We start from the raw sequence: 21,901 nt of genomic DNA, 5'->3' as shown, positions 1-21,901 counted from the left end.
CAGAAAATGTTAGGTTTAGTGGAGATAAATTTTATTGACATTGCATGCTTGTTCTGAATTAAATAATTTGCAGTCTTTGCAGGTACAAACATACACACACACGGGCACATTTCAAGCACAGTGTGCAACGTTATAATTCCAAGCCCAGTGAGTCCTAGTTCAGCTCTGTGATTCAGTATTAGGCACACACATACATATGTACACTAACAAACACACTTACTTCTATTAGGAGCAGTGATTTATTTGTCCTTTGCAGTATACAAACACACCCGAATGATTATTCAAAGTAGTTGATGCAGATTCACAGCTAATAGTAAGAACACCTTTCCAGCTGAACCACTGTATTAAACTAGACCTGTTTACCTGTCTTAAAACCAGACTTCCCTGCATTAGTAATCACTTTAGTGACAGGCATTAGGTGCTACATAAGCTTAGGGTTCAGAATTGACATGTTGTGCTGAAATATCTCTGCGAACTAGCTACTCCTGTAGAGATTTGCTTAAAAATGTATTGCGTCCTCTTAAAATATACAATACTAAGACAAAATTATTACTGCATAATGTAGAAGAATTTACTATTCAGGAATTTAAAAACAACTCTTGTGAGGGAAGCCATCTGGCACCAAAATAACAAGATATAATGATGTGTTGCTCTTGCAGAAAAAATCTGCTGATTCCTTGTCTAACCATGAGATGCCTTACTAGGGTATGTGGGTCTGTGTGTATGTGCTCATGTTTAATGTGTTCATTGGTGACATTAGCATGGTTGCACTGTGGCTTTTGGCTGGCTGTCCCAATAAGTGAAAATGGCTCTTATTCCTGAATATCTATTAAGCAACCAGGGTGTTTGGTTTGTTTGACATGGGTGGTGTTGACCCTACTTCGTCAATTAATTCATATTTTGGTTCATGTTTGTTGGTTTGATTTTACCAATTATCTTGACTGTCTACTAATTTGTATCATGTGAACAGCATACCTGGTGTGTATAACAAAGCTTCTTTGTGTTATAGTAATCTTTAACTTTATTCTTTCTGACACAGGTCAGGTCTGATTAGGTCCCCTTTAAAAAAAGTTTACATCCCAACACTCACACTTTATAATGACATTATGGTCGCTATTTTGTTTTTTTTAACTTTTAGTCTGAGTTATGTGTATTAGTTATAATGGTTTAATTGATTGTTTTATTTTATTTTAGTTATTTGGCTCTCTACTAGAATCAGAATCAGAAAAGCTTTATTGCCAAGTACGTTTTTGGACATACAAGGAATTTGTTTTGGCGTAGTTGGTGCAATACAATACAGTACAGTACTATTTACTGTTGAAAATAATATTTTTTTCTGTCTTGTTTCCTGACCTTTTTTCCTGCTAGTATGTTCCAACAATAGAAGGTGACCTGCAATTCTCCTTTTCAGTTTTATTTATTTGTTCAGTTTCATTTTAATAAAACACCTTACAAATGGTCCTGCCTACCTCCTGCCTGCACAGGGGTCCTTAACACCAACTGATGATAGAAGTGCACATCTTTACAATGGCCTCCAAGAAAAATAGTTTATTTTCGGCTCATTGAGCCGAGGTGGAAGATATTTCTTTTATCTTTCTGCAGAGATAAGAGTGGTCTGCAATGATACATGGAGGATGTGCGACACCTTATCGTTGAGCGGTGGGCTGCATGACCGACTTCTGAGAGGGCAACCCCACTGGGCAAGCTGACTGGGTCAGAAGGCATGCAGTGTGATGTGCTTGGAGACAAAGGCTGGGCTGCAGAGCTGCTAGCAGTGCACAGAGCTGAGTTGACCTCTTGTAAACAGCCACATCACTGTTGTGTCCTGATAATGTTCGTTCCCAGGATAACAGAATGGATTTTTTACAGCCACAAGTGCACATGCAGTATGTAAACTGCAACTAAGAGACAGCTGTGTTTTTGCTTTTGACTGGCTTAATTGCAAGCTGTCTTTATCCAAGTGGATGTATTTGGGGGACAGCAACTGACATCCTTCCAGTCAGACCACATAGATGTAGGTCTGCAACTGTGGCATATTCTGATGGTGTAGGGAATATCTGAGTTAATACCTGACAGAGTAATGGAAGTAGTGGAGACAACTGCAACTCATCAGCTAGTTGAACAGACATTGTTGCTGACAAAGGAGTTATACAGGCCTCCAAGAGATCTCACCTTCTGCTTGATCACCTCTAGAAGAAGACATTACTCCATCAATATCCTCCATACAAGAGAAACGTTTTGTTTTATTGTATATTTTTATATACTTTATAAAATAAAAAAGATTTTTGTTTCTTGTTACATATTGCGAAAACCTGTAACGAGCTTTTTGACTGAGTAAATAATTGTGCTCATCCATGGTTTGTTAGTGATGTACAGTATATGTGTTTGATAAACGAGTTTAGTGTCAGTGGGTCTTTATTCTACAGTCTTCAGTCGTGTCACTTCTATAGTTGTCAGAGAAAGAAAAGATGAGTTCCACAAGAAAAAGGGGTAGCCAAGTAGATGTGGTTGAGAAGATGAAAACATCACAACAACATTGAAAGTAAATAAAGCAATAAGTGCTCGAAGATATCAACTAGTTTTAGTGAATGTGTGTTGCCTCCTAGTTCAGAGAAGAAGACTAGTTACAAAAAGTGAAAAATGGATGGGGTATCTCCATATACTATCAATCTGTGTAAGTGCTTTTATCCAAGGCTTTGTGTAGCTAACCCTGCTGGCAATGTTGAGGTCAAAGGCCATTTCTTGTAATCATTTAATATGGGTTTGAGCAAGACAACATACATGCCTAGGTTCTGTATCTTATCCTGACTATACACCCTTTTATCTTTAAAATATGGTAACATTTAAGTTAAAACATTACACCACCTTTTGTTTTGTCTTGTCATTTTTTTCCCTTGTGTTCCCCACTTATTTTATTTACTATGGCAATAATGCAATAATCTATAATAACCTGCTCTGCATACATTCCCAACCACCAAATGGATAGTGTAAAGTTCATCTACATTACTAAATACATTCCCACTTCTCTTATCACTAATTTTACCCACTCTTGTCTTCATCCTCCTCTTCCTCCACCTCTCTTCATCCCCATCTTTCCTTGACACAAATAGAGTGACATGAACTTTTTAAATTGGTGTCAGCACTCTTCTCTTTACATCTGTTTTTCTTGTTCATTTTTTTTTTGTCTGTTTGACATTATTAACAACATTTAACTTTTTTTTTCAATCTCTGTCGCTCTCTTTCTCTGTCCATCTCTAATTTATTAACATCATTCCAGATTTCGCTCTTTCTCTTTGCCCTCACTCCACAACTTTCCCTCCATCACTACGGCTATACAATCAGAAATTAAATTGCCTGGGTCTTGGTTAGATAAGTGTGGCTATGAAGCCGGCCGAGTGGTAATTAGATGGTAAATTGGGAACATTAACGTTGGGAAGGCAGCCTGCTGTCTCTCTCTTCATTATCACAGTCCAGACACCTTCAAACAACTACATTTACTATGACCTTTAGCCAACGACCTCTCCCTGTGGGGTTGCAACCGCGTTCTCCCATCAATGTTTAATGTCCTTAAATGACTGCCGCTATAAGAAACGTGTGCTTACGTGTTGTAGCTAGCTTTTTAAATGCCAAATTATCTTAAGTCAGTATATATATGTATGTATATAAACATATACATATATATATATATGTATATATATATGTATATATATATATATATATATATATGTATATAAACATATACATATATATAGATATATATAGATAGAAATGATAGAAATGAGCCTAGCCCAGCACTCAAACAATAAAATAAAAGGAACACTGTCCCCTGTCTGATGTATATGTACAAATAACTGTAAAAATTGTGATAAATGGATTTTAATGTATGGCTTATTTAATAAGGGTTGATTTATCAATTTTTCCTTTGTTGTAGATCATCTGTTGTGCTCTGGTTTGTTTGGTGTTGTGCACTTTGTCAATTGATGTATGGCTGGTAGTTTCAAGGTGGACCAGTTTATCATGTTGTGCTGGCCTGGTCTGTCCTCTCATCTTTCAGCCTGTCAGTTCCATAATGGGGGGTCATTTATCACATGTACAAGAAAAACACAATGACACATGGATACTTACACAAACCAACTGAATGCTCTGAGCTTTGAGGAAAACAGCTGGATATGAGTGTAAACAACAATTATAGATATATAATCAGTTCTAAGTGTAATTTATCTACAAAAGAGTCACATCTTTATGCACTGAGTTTAATCAGAATAAAGGATGGTTCCATCAATGATGCTAACTCCAACATCTATGAAACTTTTTCATGCTAGGTAAAATATCAGCAGCACATTTAGGAATAGATACAACCCACCCGCCCCTCTAATATACTGAAACACCCTGATGTTATAAATTTTGGGCAGGACACTAAAACGAGTGCTTGTTCAATAAATCTCAGTTTGTTTTGCAGACGGCTGAGAATTTGTGGTAATGGTGTGGAGAATGCACTCTCGGTAAACATGAACATTTTATCGATCTAAAAGAAAAATAGGTCACAGGACTCCAGTAATGTTGGTCAGGTTGAAAAAGCAGGAAAATGAATATAAAAAGTTAAAAATAGCAGAGTAAAAATATAGCGAGGGATTAATTAAAAAGCTTGAGAACAATGTAAATTTAGACTTCTGTAATTTTAAGTCAAGTCAAGTTTATTTCTATAGCGCTTTTCAGCAACAAGGCACTCAAAGCGCTGAGGGTTTTTTTTAGAAGCATTTGACTCCAAGCTCATATGATTTCTATCTGAAACTTTACCAGTGGCAGTGGGTTTGCTTCTCAAACTCACCTTATTAAATTAGCTTGTTTAAATGAAAGCCTGTAAATGTCTGATTGGCTGCTCGACAAGCTATAAATCATAATTAGATTGAAGTCAAATGACTGGGCTACATATTAACACCTTTCTGATTATAGTTCATATTACAACCTAAATGCTTTCATGTTTCCAAATGCACATATATGTAAACAAGCTACAAACCACTTAGATGCTTTGTCCACACAGTAAATAAATGTAAATCAAAGAACCCTGATTAGTTAGTGAAAATAATATAAATCCATCTTTTCCATTCTGTCTATTTTCTGCTAGTCTTTCAAAAGGCATTGATCCATTTTCTTTATATTTTCTCCTTTAAACCCAATTCTCTTTTTAATTCCACAACCCCTCCGTCTTCTCTGTTCAAGTCTGCTCTTTTATGATTCCTCCCTCCTGTCTCCTTAATAAAAATAATTGCCCTCATCTTCTTTTCCACGTCTTTCAATCTCCTGTCACACCTTTCCTTGTTTTATCTATTCTCATCTTTAAAAAACTGAGGACAGATCCTCTCTTTTCACCTTTCAGTTTCACTGGTGCCAGATAGCAGTCAGTGGAGTTAACTCCACCCTTAATGAAGATTAAACAGCCCACTCTACATTTGTGTCTGCAAGATCCCATTCATGTCTAGAAAGTGCATGCATGAGTAGCACAGAAAATCTGTAAAACAAATTTTTGACCTTGGTTTGTCTGCAACTCTCAGTATGTTTATTATCTCTCTTTCTCAGGTTGATCAAATATAGCAGGATCCTACCAGTTGTCTTTCAGCTCATTATGGTAAGAAACCCACACAGTTTAATAATAGCACTGAATCAGCCAGTCTTAAAATCAGCTGACAAAACAGATATGACAGAAGTTTGTGTTAGATTGTATAGAGATGCACCAATCAGTCAGTCAGAGTCTGGAATCAGCCAATTTTCCCTTTTTCAGCACCTATCCCTAATTGGTAGGTCAAATCCTAAAAAAAATTGTTAAACTGTTTTATTGCTTAAAGCAAGCAACAGAACCAACACATTGGTCGGTGTTGATTTTATTTGAATTGCGACATAAAAAATGCATTTTAATGACCTTTTTGAGTTTAATAAAAATCAAGGTTAGGGACAAGTGCTTTGATCCATATATGGGAATTATCTTCTAATTTATTCGTTTTGTATTGGATCCAAAATTACTTGCTCTATCAAAGACAGTTTTTCCTTTTTTATATGTCGTTTATTTATATAGTTCAGAGAAAAAAAATCTGAATCAGTTCAAATCAGTCTTGTAAAATCAGACCTCAAAGAAAACCAGAAATCGGTTTGGGCCAGGAAAAGCCTGATCAGTGCATCTCTAATATTATAGCATGTTTGCTCCTTTTTAATTCTCTCTCAGTCCTTCTCTGCCTTTTACTACTCGCTCAATGTAGCCATTATACACGCGTCTATGCAAATGAGTTGGAGTGGCGTTAACCTATTAGAGGGCTTGTGTAATTGACTGGCAGGTCAGCACGAGGGAGGAGGAACAGTTAATAGACTTGGAATATGGACTCCACTGGTTAGACCTACAACAAGACCTTATGCACAAACACACAGCACTTGTCTGTTATCAGTGGGGCATAGGAACATTCCCAGTAAACAATTTATTTCACCTGACCCTTTTTGCTAACACACATTCTAATGCACCCACCAACATAGTGCCATCTATTTGCAGCAAACCAAAATACTTGTGCTGCTAGAAACAATTTCCACTCTCCTTGCACACACACACACACACACACACATTCTGAATAATGAGCGTTCGACATGACTGCTTTCACAACCCTGACTAGCTGATGCAGAATTTTTAAACACTCTTATCCAACAGCCTGATTAACTCGTCTTCTGATTGTTTACTGCTGTCTGAACCACTCATGTCTGAGTCTATTAGAGCTGTCTGTGTTGCTCACCTATGGATTGATTTATGTTGCCTGAAATCCTCTGATCAAGACGGAGTAAACCTGTCACTGGTGATCATACATCTCATGGAGAAACTCTCCTAATTGTATTTGTCTACATGATAAAGTAGTTCTGCTTCAAACATTTAAGAACCTCAGGATGGTGGATCAAATTGACTTGTTAACTGTTTGCCTGCTGAGCCTTAGGAGGCAGCAGACTGCTCATTTTCATTAATTTGCTTGCGGTCAAATATGTTTGTAAGACTGGTGCTATAGATGCAATGGAGTGTTGTTAGGTACACTGATATAGCATGAATGGTTGTGGGTATTATTGGAAGATCCACATTAAAATAACCTTTGCTACTCCTCATTTTTATTGTTATATTTATGCTATTTTGTATTTACTCTAACGTCATTTTATGGCCTTTTAGTTCATTAAGAGCAAATAGGTTTAGCTTTGTCATTCGTTGCTATGAAAAGGCAGTTTGTCCAAGATGTTAACAGATGCCATTGTCTTCAGCCTCAGGCAATTGTACCTGATGAGTACCGGCCTGGCTTAGCAGCGTGTACACAGATCACACTGATGTACGCGGACCCTGGAGGCAGAGCTGGCATATCTTTAAAGGGATCAAATGCTGAAATGGGGGCGGGAGGAAGATTGGGGAAATGAAAAAAGCTGTAAAAGTAAGGACTGCAGATCCTATTATTAAGTGAAAGTAGTAGCTGAAAAAAGTAAGGGTAGAAGTTAAGGAGAAGGAAGCTTTCAGGAGATGGTAGTGAGAGGAATGTGAAAACTGCAGATCGAAACATTGTTTCTTCTGAAAATTAATAAAAACCGCCAAAATATATGCAAAATATGGCATCTGTTATAGAGCCGTCTATAACAGCTTTTCCTTTCTCATGCTTCTATCAATAGAAATGTCATAGCAAATACGCCAAATACATGTACAAGCACACAGTCTATGATGAGAACAAAAAGATCATTAGGATGGGGCTATTTTCAGGGATAGCACTGACAGCTGTATCTGTATAAAGCAGCCCTTACTATTACAACGTACCATCACTGATATCAAGACTGTCAAGAAGTCAAACCTGTGTAAAAGAAATATGGCAATTTACCCTAACCCACTTTTTTAATCACTTTGAAAGCAATATTAGGTCTATGCTCCACTTTAATACTTTCTGGATTTATTTAAACATCGGCTGACAAAACTATCACTTATTTCAATAAGAGACAACATTTTTGCTGTTTCCTGCAAAGTCTGAAGTCCCAAATACTAGGTCTTAAATTATATATATTGTCTAATATTTGTACAATTGTTCATTAATTGTTTTATTCACTTGCTTTTCTCTGAGTTGTTGAGTGTTTATCTATCCATGCATCCATCCATTGTCTTCCGCTTATCTGAAATCCGGTTGGTGTGGCAGGTCCAGAAGAAACCTCCCCCTGCTTGAGGCAGAGACTGACCCCTATCCCAAAGGGGGCAGTCCACCTTTTTCCCTTTGAGAACCATGGCCTCAGGCTTAGAGGAGCTGACTCTCATCCTGGCTGCTTCACACTCACAAGCGACCTTTGGCCCAAGGTGGTACCTGGTACACTTATGAACCTCCTTGTGCACAAACATGGTGTATGTTATGGACATTCCATGCTTTGCACGGAAGTCAACAACAAAACACTACTTGGGTTGAAATCAGGAAGGCCATTCTTCCTGATCACACCCCTCCAGGTAATGCCGTTGATGACCACAAGGCCATTCAAATAACCCAGGAGCACCACTGAATCTCCAGATGGCAACCCTTCCAGGACACTGCCAGAGAGTCCAAGAAGGCTGGGTAATCTGAACTAATGTTTGGTGCATAGGCACAGACAACAATCAGAACCTTTCCTCTTGCAACCTCAAGTTGCAAAGAGGCAACCCTCTTGCTCACCAGAAAAAACTTCAATGTCAAGGCACAAAGGCAGGGGTTTATGACTATGCTCACCCCTGCCCGAACCCTCTCTCCCCTGGCAACTCTGGAGTATGAGAGAGTCCACCCCCTCTCCTGGAGCTGGGTTCTAGTGAGGTGACATTCCACATCCCTAAAGCCATATTATGCCACCAGGAATTTGTACGTTTCTCGCTGCAGGTGGTGGGCCCACTTAGGCAGGGCTTCCTGTAGCTTCTTCAGGCTGACAAAACAAAATGCTCCATGTTTCGTGGTAGCTGCCCTGCCTCCCTGTCTAGGAATATATTCCATTCCTTCAACCTTACTTGCAAACCTGAAAAAGAGTTCTTCTGAAACTTGAATTGAAACTTGTATTTTAGTCATTAAAATTGTAACTTTATTTTTACATATTTCACTAAAAGCTCTTAATGGTAAACCTTATATTTATTAAGGTTTAGCTTGAAAACAGGGATTTCAGTAGTTGACTAAAGCCTGTTGTCACTCACTGTTATGATGCCTGTTTTCTATAAAAAATTACTGAAATCAGGGAACCTGGTGGGACATGGCAAAAAACTGAAATAAAAACAGAGCTTATCAATTTTTGTCTTAAAATGAAATGAATTAATGATATAGTCAATAAATTTTTACTGCAGAACCCCTTTATTTAGACTATATTTAATTGTACAATAACCAGAGATAAAAGTCAGAGGCAACGTAATGTCTGAAAATTCTTCTCTAATCCATCTCTTGCTAGCCAAGATATACAAAGATATTTGATAAATTAGAACACTGAAAATGCTGGGATTATGAATCTGAGAATATTATTTAATATTTAATATTAATATTTTATCAAGCAGAATTAAAGAATAATAAAGGCTAATGGGCTATGTACAATATAAACAAGTTGATGAGAGGTGTTTGAAAATCATGACCAACAAGAATGATGCAACATTACCATGCAATGTTTATATTTGAGAACCAAGGATTATCTTGAAGAATCTGGAAATGCAGTTAAGTTAGTCTTGGAACCAACTTAGGCAATAATCAGCATACCTCTAGACAACCATTCACAATGCAAGATCAGATAAAATATTATTTTAATAGAAATATTAAGGGAATATTTTGGAAAGAGCCAAATCTTTCTGGAGAAATGGTGCTTAATGGTGTTTACTTAGTTCAAATTTAGTAAAATGATGTTAGGGACACATTATTTACTGGATTGAAAACTAAACCTTTCTGGGTAAATATTATTTAGCCGCAAGCGCATGTCCTTAGATGTTAGCAGTTAAGCTAACAAAGAAGCTGCTAGCTTAGCACCAGATTCAAACACACACCTTTAAAATTACACACACACTACGCACAGTGGCGCAGTTGGTAGCACTGTTGCCTTGCAGCAAGAAGGTCCTGGGTTCGATTCCTGGCCGGGGGTCGTTCTGCATGGAGTTTGCATGTTCTCCCTGTGCATGCGTGGGTTTTCACCGGGTACTCCGGCTTCCTCCCACAGTCCAAAGACATGCCAGTTAGGTTAATTGGTCACTCTAAATTGCCCTTAGGTGTATGAATGAGTGTGTGTATGGTTGTATGTGTGTTGCCCTGTGATGGACTGGCGACCTGTCCAGGGTGTACCCCGCCTCTCGCCCATAGACTGCTGGAGATAGACACCAGCTTCCCCGTGACCCACTATGGAATAAGCGGTAGAAAATGACTGACTGACTGACCTTTAAAATTACCGTTGATAAAAGGGTTAAAATGCATAAGCGCGGACGGCGCGTTATGATCAATCTTCTGTTTAAAATCACCCTTTAATAAAGTTTGTCTTAACTTTAAAAACACACAAAGAACACAACCTGAGCACGTGTGCTGCAGATATTCTGCTAGCACCAAGATAGCTGAGTTCAACACAAACAAAACCAAACTTCATAAAATGACAAACGTTTAGATCATTTCAATCTAAATCACTTCTATGTTATTCTGCCCAAACACTTAACCTCATGAAATGTGGTGAGGAACGTTGTCCAGGGCAGCGAAGTTTGAAGAAACGTCCACAGTCTTTAAACGGCTAGCTACAGCTAATCTTCTTAGCTGTGGATGAAAGACGTCCCGTTCTGTCCGCCAACCACACTGCACGTTACCGTTACCATGATGATGGGGTCTCTGCTGTCTTCCTTCCAGACTGGGAGACCGCTCCGCTCGGCTTCGTAGAGACCGCGTCTCTGTAGGGAACTTCTCTGGGACAGTTTGCTTCTGCAGGCCTCAGAGAGAACGTGAGCAATTCTTACACCTTAATTTCTCCGTTCATGGATGAAAATACCGGATATACAGACAGTATTTCATTCGTACTTAACTTTGCATATGATCGATGATCGTATGACATCCTTGGACCCAGTTGAAGAGTTTACGTCCGTTTGCCAGCAAAGAGACATCAGCGTGCTTGTCTCATCTATCCGGTCCCTCAAGAAGGCCGTGTGGAAGAGGTCAGCTTGTTGGAGAGGGGGTGCTCTTATTCAGACTGTGGCATCATGGGAAGTCTGCTGATACCCCCCTTTCCTCAGTTGCTGGAAGTCAGTTAAATGCAATTTATTTTGAAAGTTCCAGAAAAGTGTGTACTGGAGTTTTAATGTTGAAATCCATGGCTGGGTCCCAACAAAAAGTTCACTTATTTCAGTAACTCGGTTCGCAATGATACACATTATGTAGATTAATTGCACACAGACTGATGTTTCATGCCTTTATTTGTGTTAACTAGGATTTTCTGCTTACGGGTAACGAAGACACAACATTTAAGATTAGAATATTACATTAGACCTATAAAAACTATTTTTTTAATATAGAAATGTAGGTTTAATGTTCAGTACCTTAATAGCTTACATTCAATTCAGTTTATTTATATAGCACCAATTCACAACATATGTCGTCTCAAGGCACTTCACAAACGTCAGGTACATACATTCCAATTAATCCTAACCATTGAACAGTGCAGTCATTCAGTTATTTATTCAAATTGGATGAAAAGTTTTTCTATCTAAGGAAACCCAGCAGATTGCATCGAGTCAGAGATTTGTAGCAGTCACTCCTCCTGGATGAGCATGTAGCGACAGTGGACAGGAAAAACTCCCTTTTAACAGGAAGAAACCTCCAGCAGAACCAGGCTCAGTGTGAGCGGCCATCTGCCACGACCGACTGGGGGTTAGAGAGAACAGAGCAGAGACACAAAGAAGCACTGATCCAGGAGTACTTTCTATGGGAAGGAAAATAAACTTTGAGCCAGTTGTCAAGGTTAGAGTCTGAAAGAGAGCACATATAATTAGTTACAGTAAAAGCTCAGTCAATTGCTATATCTAGGAGAGAGAAAGGGTTAAACACTGAAAGACAGGGCCAAGTGGATCATCTGTAGAAGGTGAGCATTAAGTTGTTGCCAGCAGAAGCTTGGACAATTTCCCTCTCCAGAAAGGTGTCACAGGTAGACACAGAGTCAGGCCAGGTGTAGCTTCTAAGAAGAGAAAAGAGAGAGAACATAAAGTTAAAAACTGAAATAACAGCAAATAATGCAAAATTGGAGAGTAGTGTGAGAATGTAGCGAAGAGGGTGAAAGTGGTCATTATGTCCTCCGGCAGCCTAAGCCTATAGCAGCATAACTACATAGATAGTTTCAGTTTATTTATTTATATAGCGCTTATTTACAACAATGTCGTCTCAAGGCACCCCACAAAGGGTCCTGAACGGAGCGGGGCCGCCGGGGAGGCCAGACCAAACCACCGTGTCCCAGAGCCCGGCCACTCCAGAATGGGCCACGTGTAGGGTCACTAAGTAAAATAATAAACTGATAACGTTTGTCCATCTAGAGCCCACTGATGGCCATTGTTATACTAAAAACCACAATGATTGGGATACCTCTCTCTGTCAGATTGATAATAACTATTGGAAAAGAGAAGGGGTCATACAGATAGCAGAAATGGAGGGTGTGTTTGCACCTCAACCATAACTGAGCCGGTTTAGGCTAAACCTGACTCCCCCTTACTCCATCCAACAGGGTGGGAGGAAGGCGGAGGTAAAAAATATGGAATATAGCCTAAGCCACTCTAGCTATAAGCTTTATCAAAAAGGAAAATTTTAAGCCTAGCCTTAAAAGTAGACAGGGTGTCTGCCTCACGGACTAAAACTGGGAGCTGGTTTTACAGGAGAGGAGCTCAATAACTAAAGGATCTGCCTCCCATTCTACTTTTAGAGACTCTAGGAACCACCAGTAAACCTGGAGTCTGAGAACAAAGTGCTCTGTTAGGAACATATGGAACAGTCACATCTCTGATGTATGATGGAGCTAGATCATTAAGGGCTTTATATGTGAGGAGAAGAATTTTAAATTCCATTCTGGATTTAACAGGGAGCCACTGAAGGGAAGCTAAAATAGGAGAAATATGATCTCTCTTTTTAATTTTCATCAGAACTCTTGCTGCAGCATTTTGAATCAGCTGAAGGCTTTTAACTGCATTTTGTGGACATCCTGATAGTAAAAAATTACAATAGTCCAGCCTTGGACTAACAAATGCATGGACTAGTTTTTCAGCGTCACTCCTGGATAGGATATTTCTTATTTTGGCAATGTTCCGGAGATGAAAGAAGGAAATCCTAGAAACCTGTTTAATATGGGATTTAAATGAGATGTCCTGGTCAAAAATAACACCAAGGTTTTTTACTTTATTATCGGAGGTCAATTTAATGCCATCCAGGTTAAGTGATTGACTAAGCAGATTCTTTTTTAAAGACTCCGGTCCAAAGACGACAACTTCTGTCTTGTCTGAATTTAGAAGCAAAAAATTTAAAGTCATCCAAGCTTTTATGTCTTCAAGACATGCTTGTAGTCTATCTAACTGGTTGGGCTCATCAGGATTTATGGATAAGTAAAGCTGAGTATCATCAGCGTAACAGTGAAAATTTATCCCATGCTGCCTGATAATTTGACCTATTGGAAGCATATATATAGTAAAGAGAATTGGCCCAAGTACTGAACCCTGTGGTACTCCACAATTAACCCGGGAGTTTAAAGATGATTTATCATTTACATGAGCAAACTGGAATCTGTCAGACAAATAAGATTTAAACCAGCCTAGTGCTGTTCCCCTGATCCCTACAGCATATTCCAGCCTTTCTAAGAGAATGTTATGATCGACTGTATCAAATGCAGCCCTAAGATCTAAGAGGACAAGTACATACACAAGTCCATTACCTGAGGCCATAAGAATATCATTTGAATGGTTGAGGCATTGACCTTCAGTATTTTTGGCCAGCAGGAAATAAATGGCATCACTAATGACCAGTTCACATAGAGGAAAGAATAGTGATATAATAGAATTGACATACGGTGTTCTTATTTTTAGGAACTTTCAGATTGCTCGGGTGAAGAACAACCGCACAGAGGCCAAATTTCTGAGGAATGTAATTCCTGTCATGAACAAGCTCTTCTGAATATATTCTTGCAGCAAATTGGGTGGAAGAGTACCCAGTCTCAATGGCTGCTGGAGATGGGCACCATACCCCTGCAACCCTGCAAGGGAGAATTGATATAGACACGCTGTCTTTCATGCTTTTCGCTGGACATGTAATAATAAAACCTCCGACAAATCTGAAGAGTGATCAGTAGAGTTCATTTTCACAAGAAATCAAAAATTGTTTAAAATATTGATATGAGATTTTTGCCTGATAGCGACGATGCATTATATTCATCATAGTGCAATACATTATGTTCTCAAATCTAATGCAAAGTGAGTATCATCATCATATGTAAACTTTTGTTTCAGTGTTTTCCTAAACTGCTATTATAAGGGAAAAGCTTGAGTGAAGTTTACATCCACTTCACTTTTTCCCATTTCACATTTAGTGAGGTTCTAGATATCATCTGGTTAAAAGTAGAGATGTAAAACCTTCATTTTATGTTGATAAGAAAAGCAAACCTGTAAGTTGACTTTGTCTCCTTACTTTTTGAAGGTCAACAGTGTCACCAGTGGAACAGTCCAGAGCGCAGTCGTCTTGCTGTGCAATCTTAGTGGAGACGCAGTCACGAATCGGCAACAGCTACATCAGCAAGGTACAGTGGATGTGTCACAGTGGGGTTTTGGGGTGGACCGAAGCGCAGGCAAGAGCTTGGCAGCAGCATTTCAAGCAGTCTTCAGTTTTAATCACAGGAAGCAAAACGTAACAAAACTCACTGCAGGTACAAGCATTAAACAGTCCAAAAACGTACGAGTATCACTGCAGGAACGAACGTAGTAAAGGCTTAACTTAATCAGGGGTTGTGATTGGTGTGAAATGAGGAAGCAGCAAAGGACAATAAAACAAAACCAACTAATATACAGAGCGAGAACAAAGGCAGGTAATCAAGGAACTAAGAACAGGTGTGACAAGGAGGCAGGAAGGCAGAGGGAACAGGTGAAAACAATACATACATTAAAACATGTCGAGGGACTAACACTACCAAAACGAAGCTATAAACAAATAACCAAATGAAGCATGAGAGTAAAGAATAATCATGAACCGAAAAACTAGAGGGAACATAAGAAACACCATAACCTAAGAACGAACAAGGAACCCATAAAGCAAAACACATTACAGAGTAAGGAAACTTAACACCACACAGACTGAACTGCCAGGAACGGAAGCAGAGAACATGAGGAATAGGATGTAAACAAACAATATGTAAACAGTAAGTAAACACAACCTAACCAGAGGGCTGGAGAAATAAGATAAACAGAGCATAATAATAATAATAATAATAGCAATAATGACAACAAAGAGAAAACCATACTAAGTCATAACTAAGAAAGATAACACTAACTAAAGGAGCTATGAACGAGGAGGGAGAGAAACACAACCTAACACTCAGAAATAACTGAGGAGAAAACAAAACAAAGCCAACACACAGTCCAAAAGGTGACACACCCTGACAGGATGTACATTCTGCACACATGCCTTTCTTCTTCTGTTTGTGCTGTTTCATTGGGTGGTTCTGTTGGTGCAGGAGATAATTAGTGCCGATTAGCGAATAAGACATGAGGGTTCAGCGGCTCCCAAAAGTTTAATTCAATTCAATTCAGTTTATTTATATAGCGCCAATTCACAACACATGTGGTCTCAAGGCATTTCACAAAAGTCAGGTACATACAGGGGTAATTATTGTGAATCTGTCCAAACAGACTAAACTTTTCCTGTTTGAGGTCAAATTATTTCTGTTTGCTAAATGTCCGAATAAAGACAACTTCTCTAGATAATTTTTTATTACTTTCTTCAAATGTAGAGATTTACATACACAGATTACAGGGGTTGGACAATAAAACTGAAACATCTGGTTTTAGATCACAATCATTTATTAGTTTGGTGTAGGGCCTCCTTTTGCGGCCAATACAGAGTCAATTCGTCTTGGGAATGACATATACAAGTCCTGCACAGTGGTCAGAGGGATTTTAAGCCATTCTTTTTGCAGGATAGTGGCCAGGTCACTACGTGATACTGGTGGAGGAAAACGTTTCCTGACTCGCTCCTCCAAAACACCCCAAAGTGGCTCAATAATATTTAGATCTGGTGACTGTGCAGGACATGGGAGATGTTCAACTTCACTTTCATGTTCATCAAACCAATCTTTCACCAGTCTTGCTGTGTGTATTGGTGCATTGTCATCCTGATACACGGCACCGCCTTCAGGATACAATGTTTGAACCATTGGATGCACATGGTCCTCAAGAATGGTTCGGTAGTCCTTGGCAGTGACGCGCCCATCTAGCACAAGTATTGGGCCAAGGGAATGCCATGATATGGCAGCCCAAACCATCACTGATCCACCCCCATGCTTCACTCTGGGCATGCAACAGTCTGGGTGGTACGCTTCTTTGGGGCTTCTCCACACCGTAACTCTCCCGGATGTGGGGAAAACAGTAAAGGTGGACTCATCAGAGAACAATATATGTTTCACATTGTCCACAGCCCAAGATTTGCTCTCCTTGCACCATTGAAACCGACTTTTGGCATTGGCATGAGTGACCAAAGGTTTGGCTATAGCAGCCCGGCCATATTCCAGCCTTTCTAAGATAGTATTATGATCGACTGTATCAAATGCAGCACTGAGATCTAACAGAACCAGTACAGACACAAGTCCATTATCTGAGGCCAGGAGAATATCATTAGTGACTTTCAGCAGAGCTGTTTCAGTGGTATGATGAGCTCTGAAACCTGACTGAAACTCTTCAAACAGGTCATTGCTGTGTAAATGCTCACACATTTGATTAGCAACTATTTTCTCAAGAATTTTAGATAAGAATGGAAGATTGGATATAGGTGTGTAATTTTTCAAGTCATCTCGATCAAACGAAGGTTTCTTAAGTAAAGGTTTATTTACAGCTAACTTAAAAGCTTGTGGTACATATCCATTTACTACGGATAAATTAATCACACCTAAAATGGGGCTGGTAATCAGAGGAAACACTTCCTTAAATAATTTGGTTGGGATTGGGTCTAACAAACAAGTTGAAGGTTTAGATGAAGGTAATATTTCTGATAACTCAGGAAGCTCCACAGGATCAAAGCAGTCCAAACACAAATCAGGTTCTGCAGTTATTTCCAATGTTGTCTCACTTGCTGAGGATGAAGTAATTTCAGTTTACAAACTGCAATTAAAATGTCAGGCTTTTGTGACATAAAATTTAAGACCATTTAAAACATTTAAAAAAGCTTTCCACATGTAATGTCACATATATCCTGTGAAGCTCAACTGGAAATGAAACAAATTTATTTGGGCAAAAGATTAAAAAATGTAAAAGTTACACTAACCTGGTTGCATAAATGTGCATATCCTCAAACTAATACTTTGTTAAAGCACAGTCTTGTTTGATTGGACTCTGTCAGTATCCTACATCTTGACTTATATTTCTAGCTGGTAAAAGTTCTTCAAATCTCTAGGACATGTCTTGACCACAGCCCTTTTTATGTGATCACACAAATTTTCTCTCACACTTCATTATTGGCTCTGGCTCTGGCTCTGCCTCCTGAAAACATACATTTTCTTCTGGTGAAGCCATTCTATTGTTGATGTATGCTTGGACTCACTGTTATGCTAAAAAATGAAATCCTTTTTACCTTTCTAGCAGACACCTGAAGGGTTTGGGTCAGTACTGACTGGTATTTAGAACTGTTCATAATTTAATCCAACTTAATAAAAACCCTGATTCCATCTGAAGAAAAATACCTGCTGATCATGAAGCTATTTGTACTCATGTTCCACTGTGGGAGTGGTGTTCTTATGTGACACGCAGTGTTTTTTGAGCTCAACTTCTTTGTTTTTATTTCTGGCTAATCAGACCCACTACAAATACACAAGAAGACTAAATGTGAAAACTGGATCAAATGTTGCATAAGGTTTAAGCATGTGTAACTATATGCAACCACGTTTTTGCAGCTTTTTAGATTTTAAATTTTACCTTAACAGTTTTCTTTATTTTTCCAACTTTATTGTGTCACATTAATGTGGTGTGCACACTTTTGTCACCTTCTGTGCATTGTCTGGAAGCTGTGGTAAAAATAAGAGCATTTTCTTACTATCAGATAAAAGTAAGTACCTTTTAGACATTGAGTAATTTTTTTGGGTCCATTTTAGCTTTAAGCAGTCATAACTACTTAATATTTATACATAGTTTTATACAAGTTCAGACATAGATGCAGGCAACATGTAAAACCATGGAAATGGCAGTATAAAATGAAGTTCATAAAGTTGTTGGATTTTACCAATACTACAACTGTACTGTTCAGAGGTCATGAAACACAACAGTCTAACACACTCTAATACTTGTAGAAAATTCTGAAAACCTGTGTTGATTTGTCTCCAAGTGCCTCTCCCTTTCTCTCATTTAATGCAAATCTCTCCATCTTTTCCCGAGTGGGCTCATAGCCACCACCTCTTATTCTGTTTCCATTGGGTCAGCAGTGCAGCAGTTTACTAGTCAGCATCATTATCATCCAATCAGCCCCCTTACCAATACGAAACTGTCAACCCAGCACTAACACTGGTCTGGCAATTAACACCATCTCCACTTCTTTACTGTTTTTTCATTCCTCTCATGTCCCTCGTTGTTGTTTTTGACTCTCCGCCACTTTTGAAAACTAATCAGCATGTATTTTACCCCATCATCTTAAATTCCTCTGTTTTGTCTGTTTTCAGTTTTACACATCCCTCATCACCTACTTTTGGCCCTTTTTCTCCTCTCTTCGTTGTTTTCAGAGTCAGTCACTCCAGATCGGTGTAGTGATGGGAAAGAACAGGAGAAAGGGGAGAGGAGAGAAAAGCAAAAAGAGAGGAAGCGTGAATAATTGGCTTTTTAAGGTGTGACAGAGAGACGAGGGTATCTGTGGTTTGCGAGTTTGTGTGTATGTGTTGTTTGACAATGAAATAGACAGTGAAGAGGAGCAAAACAAGGTAGTGGGTTTTGTGTGCTTGTGCAGACGTATCTGTGTGTAATGTTCTGTGTATGTGTGAGGCTGAGAGAAGATGTGTGCATGTGTGAAGCTGAGGATTCAGAAGAACCCAGTATCTCTGTGAGTGTGTGTGTGTGTGTGTGTGTGTGTGTGTGTGTGTGTGTGTGTGTGTGTGTGTGAGAGAGAGAGAGAGGAGATGAGGTTTATAATTGGGCAGATTTGCCTCTGACTGAGATAATCCCCCCTGGGGAATGAAGGCAGAGATAGGACAGAAGAAGAGAACAAGAAAAAGAAAAAGAAGATGGCAAAAAGAATGGGAGGAGAGGGATATGACAAGGGAGCCAAAACAGCAATAGGGGAGGTAAACATGGTTGCAGAAAGGTGATGGAAGGAAGAACGGGATAAACAGGCCTACATTTAGGTCAGAGACACTTAAGAAGGATGAGATTATAGAGGAGAAAATTGGAGGTTAACATGAGTGACAGAGATGAAGAGAAACAGCAGTGGAAAGATAACCTGATTCCATGGTAAAATGTGATTTGAAAATAAAGTTTTCTTTAATGTACATGCTCATAGATTGCTCCATTTTAATTTGAGTACATGAAGCAGACTGATGGAAACTGTCTAGGCTGTAATCTGGTTAAATAAGGATATGAAGAGCAGGGCTTGTCCACTGAGAGGGAATATGAAACCTGTTTTGTAGGCACACCGACAAGCAGACTAACTGATTTAATAAGGAACTGGACACATTGGGAGCATCAGAAAGTCAATCCAACAGTTCAGAAGTACTTATGTTCTGAGATATCTTTGAGCTTGGCCTGGGGTTGTGGTTTGGACAAAAAGCGAGACAACTAAATCTGTGATTAATTGACAACACTTTGGGGCCTGTTCTCAATGCTTGAAGGCCTTTGAAGTTCGTTTTTTGGTTTTTGATGTCACCTGGTTTTATTTATCTTGAACCCCTAAAAAAAACTATTTTAGCATTTGCATTTTACCTACCTGCTTCAGTGTATATTATTTAATGCCTGGGATTTGCATGAATAAGTCATCATTAAAATTTGTTTCAGGTTATTTCCCAGATGATGTCCCAGAAAACTCCCACATATGTGTGAAATCAATAATATTGCTCCTTAGCACAACTTATACACTGAGATCTGTCTTCCATATTAATGTTTTTATATTAGCACCCCTCCTAGAGAATAACTGAATTGACCATTTTTCATAGTGGAAATCAATAGTATGCTTGTTAACCAGGTTTAAGACGTATATAAAAATACATAACCTATTTCCCCAGTATCTGACATTAAATGAAACTAAACATTTTTATGTTTTAAGTCAAGTAGGAAACCAAAATCATATTACATATGGTAAATGCCAGAATAGTCAGAAAGATCATTTTTACCTTGTTGAAATTCAGAAGTTTACATACATTTCCTCAGTATTTGGAAGATTTGGCTTTAAACTATTTGATTTAGGTCTCAGGTTTTGAGTATCCTTGCACAAGCCTCTTGACCAATGACCGCTGGAAGTAGGCTCCAGCTCCCTCATGACCTTGTAAGAACAAGCGGGTATAGACGATGGCTAGATGGATGTTATAAAGGAGGACAGGACAGATATTGCTCACCGCTTTTAGAGCTCCTTCTCCAAGACAAGTCCGAACAAAAGGCAGATAAAGCAGGATTACAGGTGGGCCTCTACATTCTCAACATGTCGCTGTCTCAAGGGTGTGATAAGTAAGTTGTACTGATTTATAGTTAGTTAGTGTGTGCATTTTTATCACCTCTGCCATCTTTACCTCGTTTTTCAATTCAATTCAGTTTTATTTATATAGTGCCAATTCACAACACATGTTGTCTCCAGGCACTTCACAACAGTCAGGTACATACATTCCAATTAATCCTAACAATTGAACAGTGCAGTCGGAGTTAGCTTTTTATTCAAATTGGATAAAAAGTTTTTCTATCTAAGGAAACCCAGCAGATTGCATCCAGTCAGTGACTTTGCAGCAATCCCTCATACTGATCCTGCATGTAGCAACAGTGGAGAGGAAAAACTCCCTTTTAACAGGAAGAAACCTCCAGCAGAACCAGGCTCAATGTGAGCGGCCATCTGCCACGACCGACTGGGGGTTTGAGAGAACAGAGCAGAGACACAAAAAGAACACAGAAGCACTGATCCAGGAGTACTTTCTATGGGAAGGAAAAGTAAATGTTAATGGATGTAGCTCCTTTAGTCGTTTCACCTAGAAAGAAAGAACAGATAAACTCTGAGCCAGTTTTCAAGGTTAGAGTCTGAAAGAGAGCACATAGAGTTAGTCACAGTAAAAGCTCAGTCATGTCTAGGAGAGAGAAAGGGTTAAACACTAAAAGACAGGGCTATGTGGATCATCGGTAGAGGGTGAGCATTAAGTTGTTGCCAGCAGAAGCTCGGAAGATGCCCCTCTCCAGAAAGGTGTCACAGGCAGACACAGAGTCAGGCCAGGTGTAGCTTCTAGGAAGAGAAAAGAGAGAACAAGGTTAAAAGCTGAAATAACAGCAAATAATGGTGGGTTGGACAATGAAACTGAAACACCTGTCATTTTAGTGTGGGAGGTTTCATGGCTAAATTGGACCAGCCTGGTAGCCAGTCTTCATTGATTGCACATTGCACCAGTAAGAGCAGAGTGTGAAGGTTCAATTAGCAGGGTAAGAGCACAGATTTGCTCAAAATATTGAAATGCATACAACATTATGGGTGATATACCAGAGTTCAAAAGAGGACAAATT

The 21,901-nt window shown here is 39.0% G+C and overlaps 1 protein-coding gene across 4 annotated transcripts in view; it reads left to right on the top strand.

The window, feature by feature from the left end:
* Positions 1–21,901, top strand: part of ulk4 (unc-51 like kinase 4) — a 138,522-nt gene that overhangs the window by 89,727 nt on the left and 26,894 nt on the right. For 3 of the 4 annotated variants that reach the window (XM_047362005.1, XM_047362006.1, XM_047362004.1), the window contains exons 31-32: positions 5,578–5,626; positions 14,667–14,766. In XM_047362005.1, the coding sequence (XP_047217961.1) occupies positions 5,578–5,626; positions 14,667–14,766 (149 nt within the window). Of the gene's footprint in view, positions 1–5,577; positions 5,627–14,666; positions 14,767–21,901 lie in introns of those variants that run through there. The other variant, XR_007037772.1, reaches the window with a different exon arrangement.

The sequence above is a fragment of the Girardinichthys multiradiatus genome, chromosome 3, assembly GCF_021462225.1.
Source record: "Girardinichthys multiradiatus isolate DD_20200921_A chromosome 3, DD_fGirMul_XY1, whole genome shotgun sequence".
Taxonomy (NCBI): Eukaryota; Metazoa; Chordata; class Actinopteri; order Cyprinodontiformes; family Goodeidae; genus Girardinichthys; species Girardinichthys multiradiatus.
The sequence above is the reverse complement of the archived record's forward strand: the minus strand, read 5'-3'. Positions and strand labels throughout refer to the sequence as shown.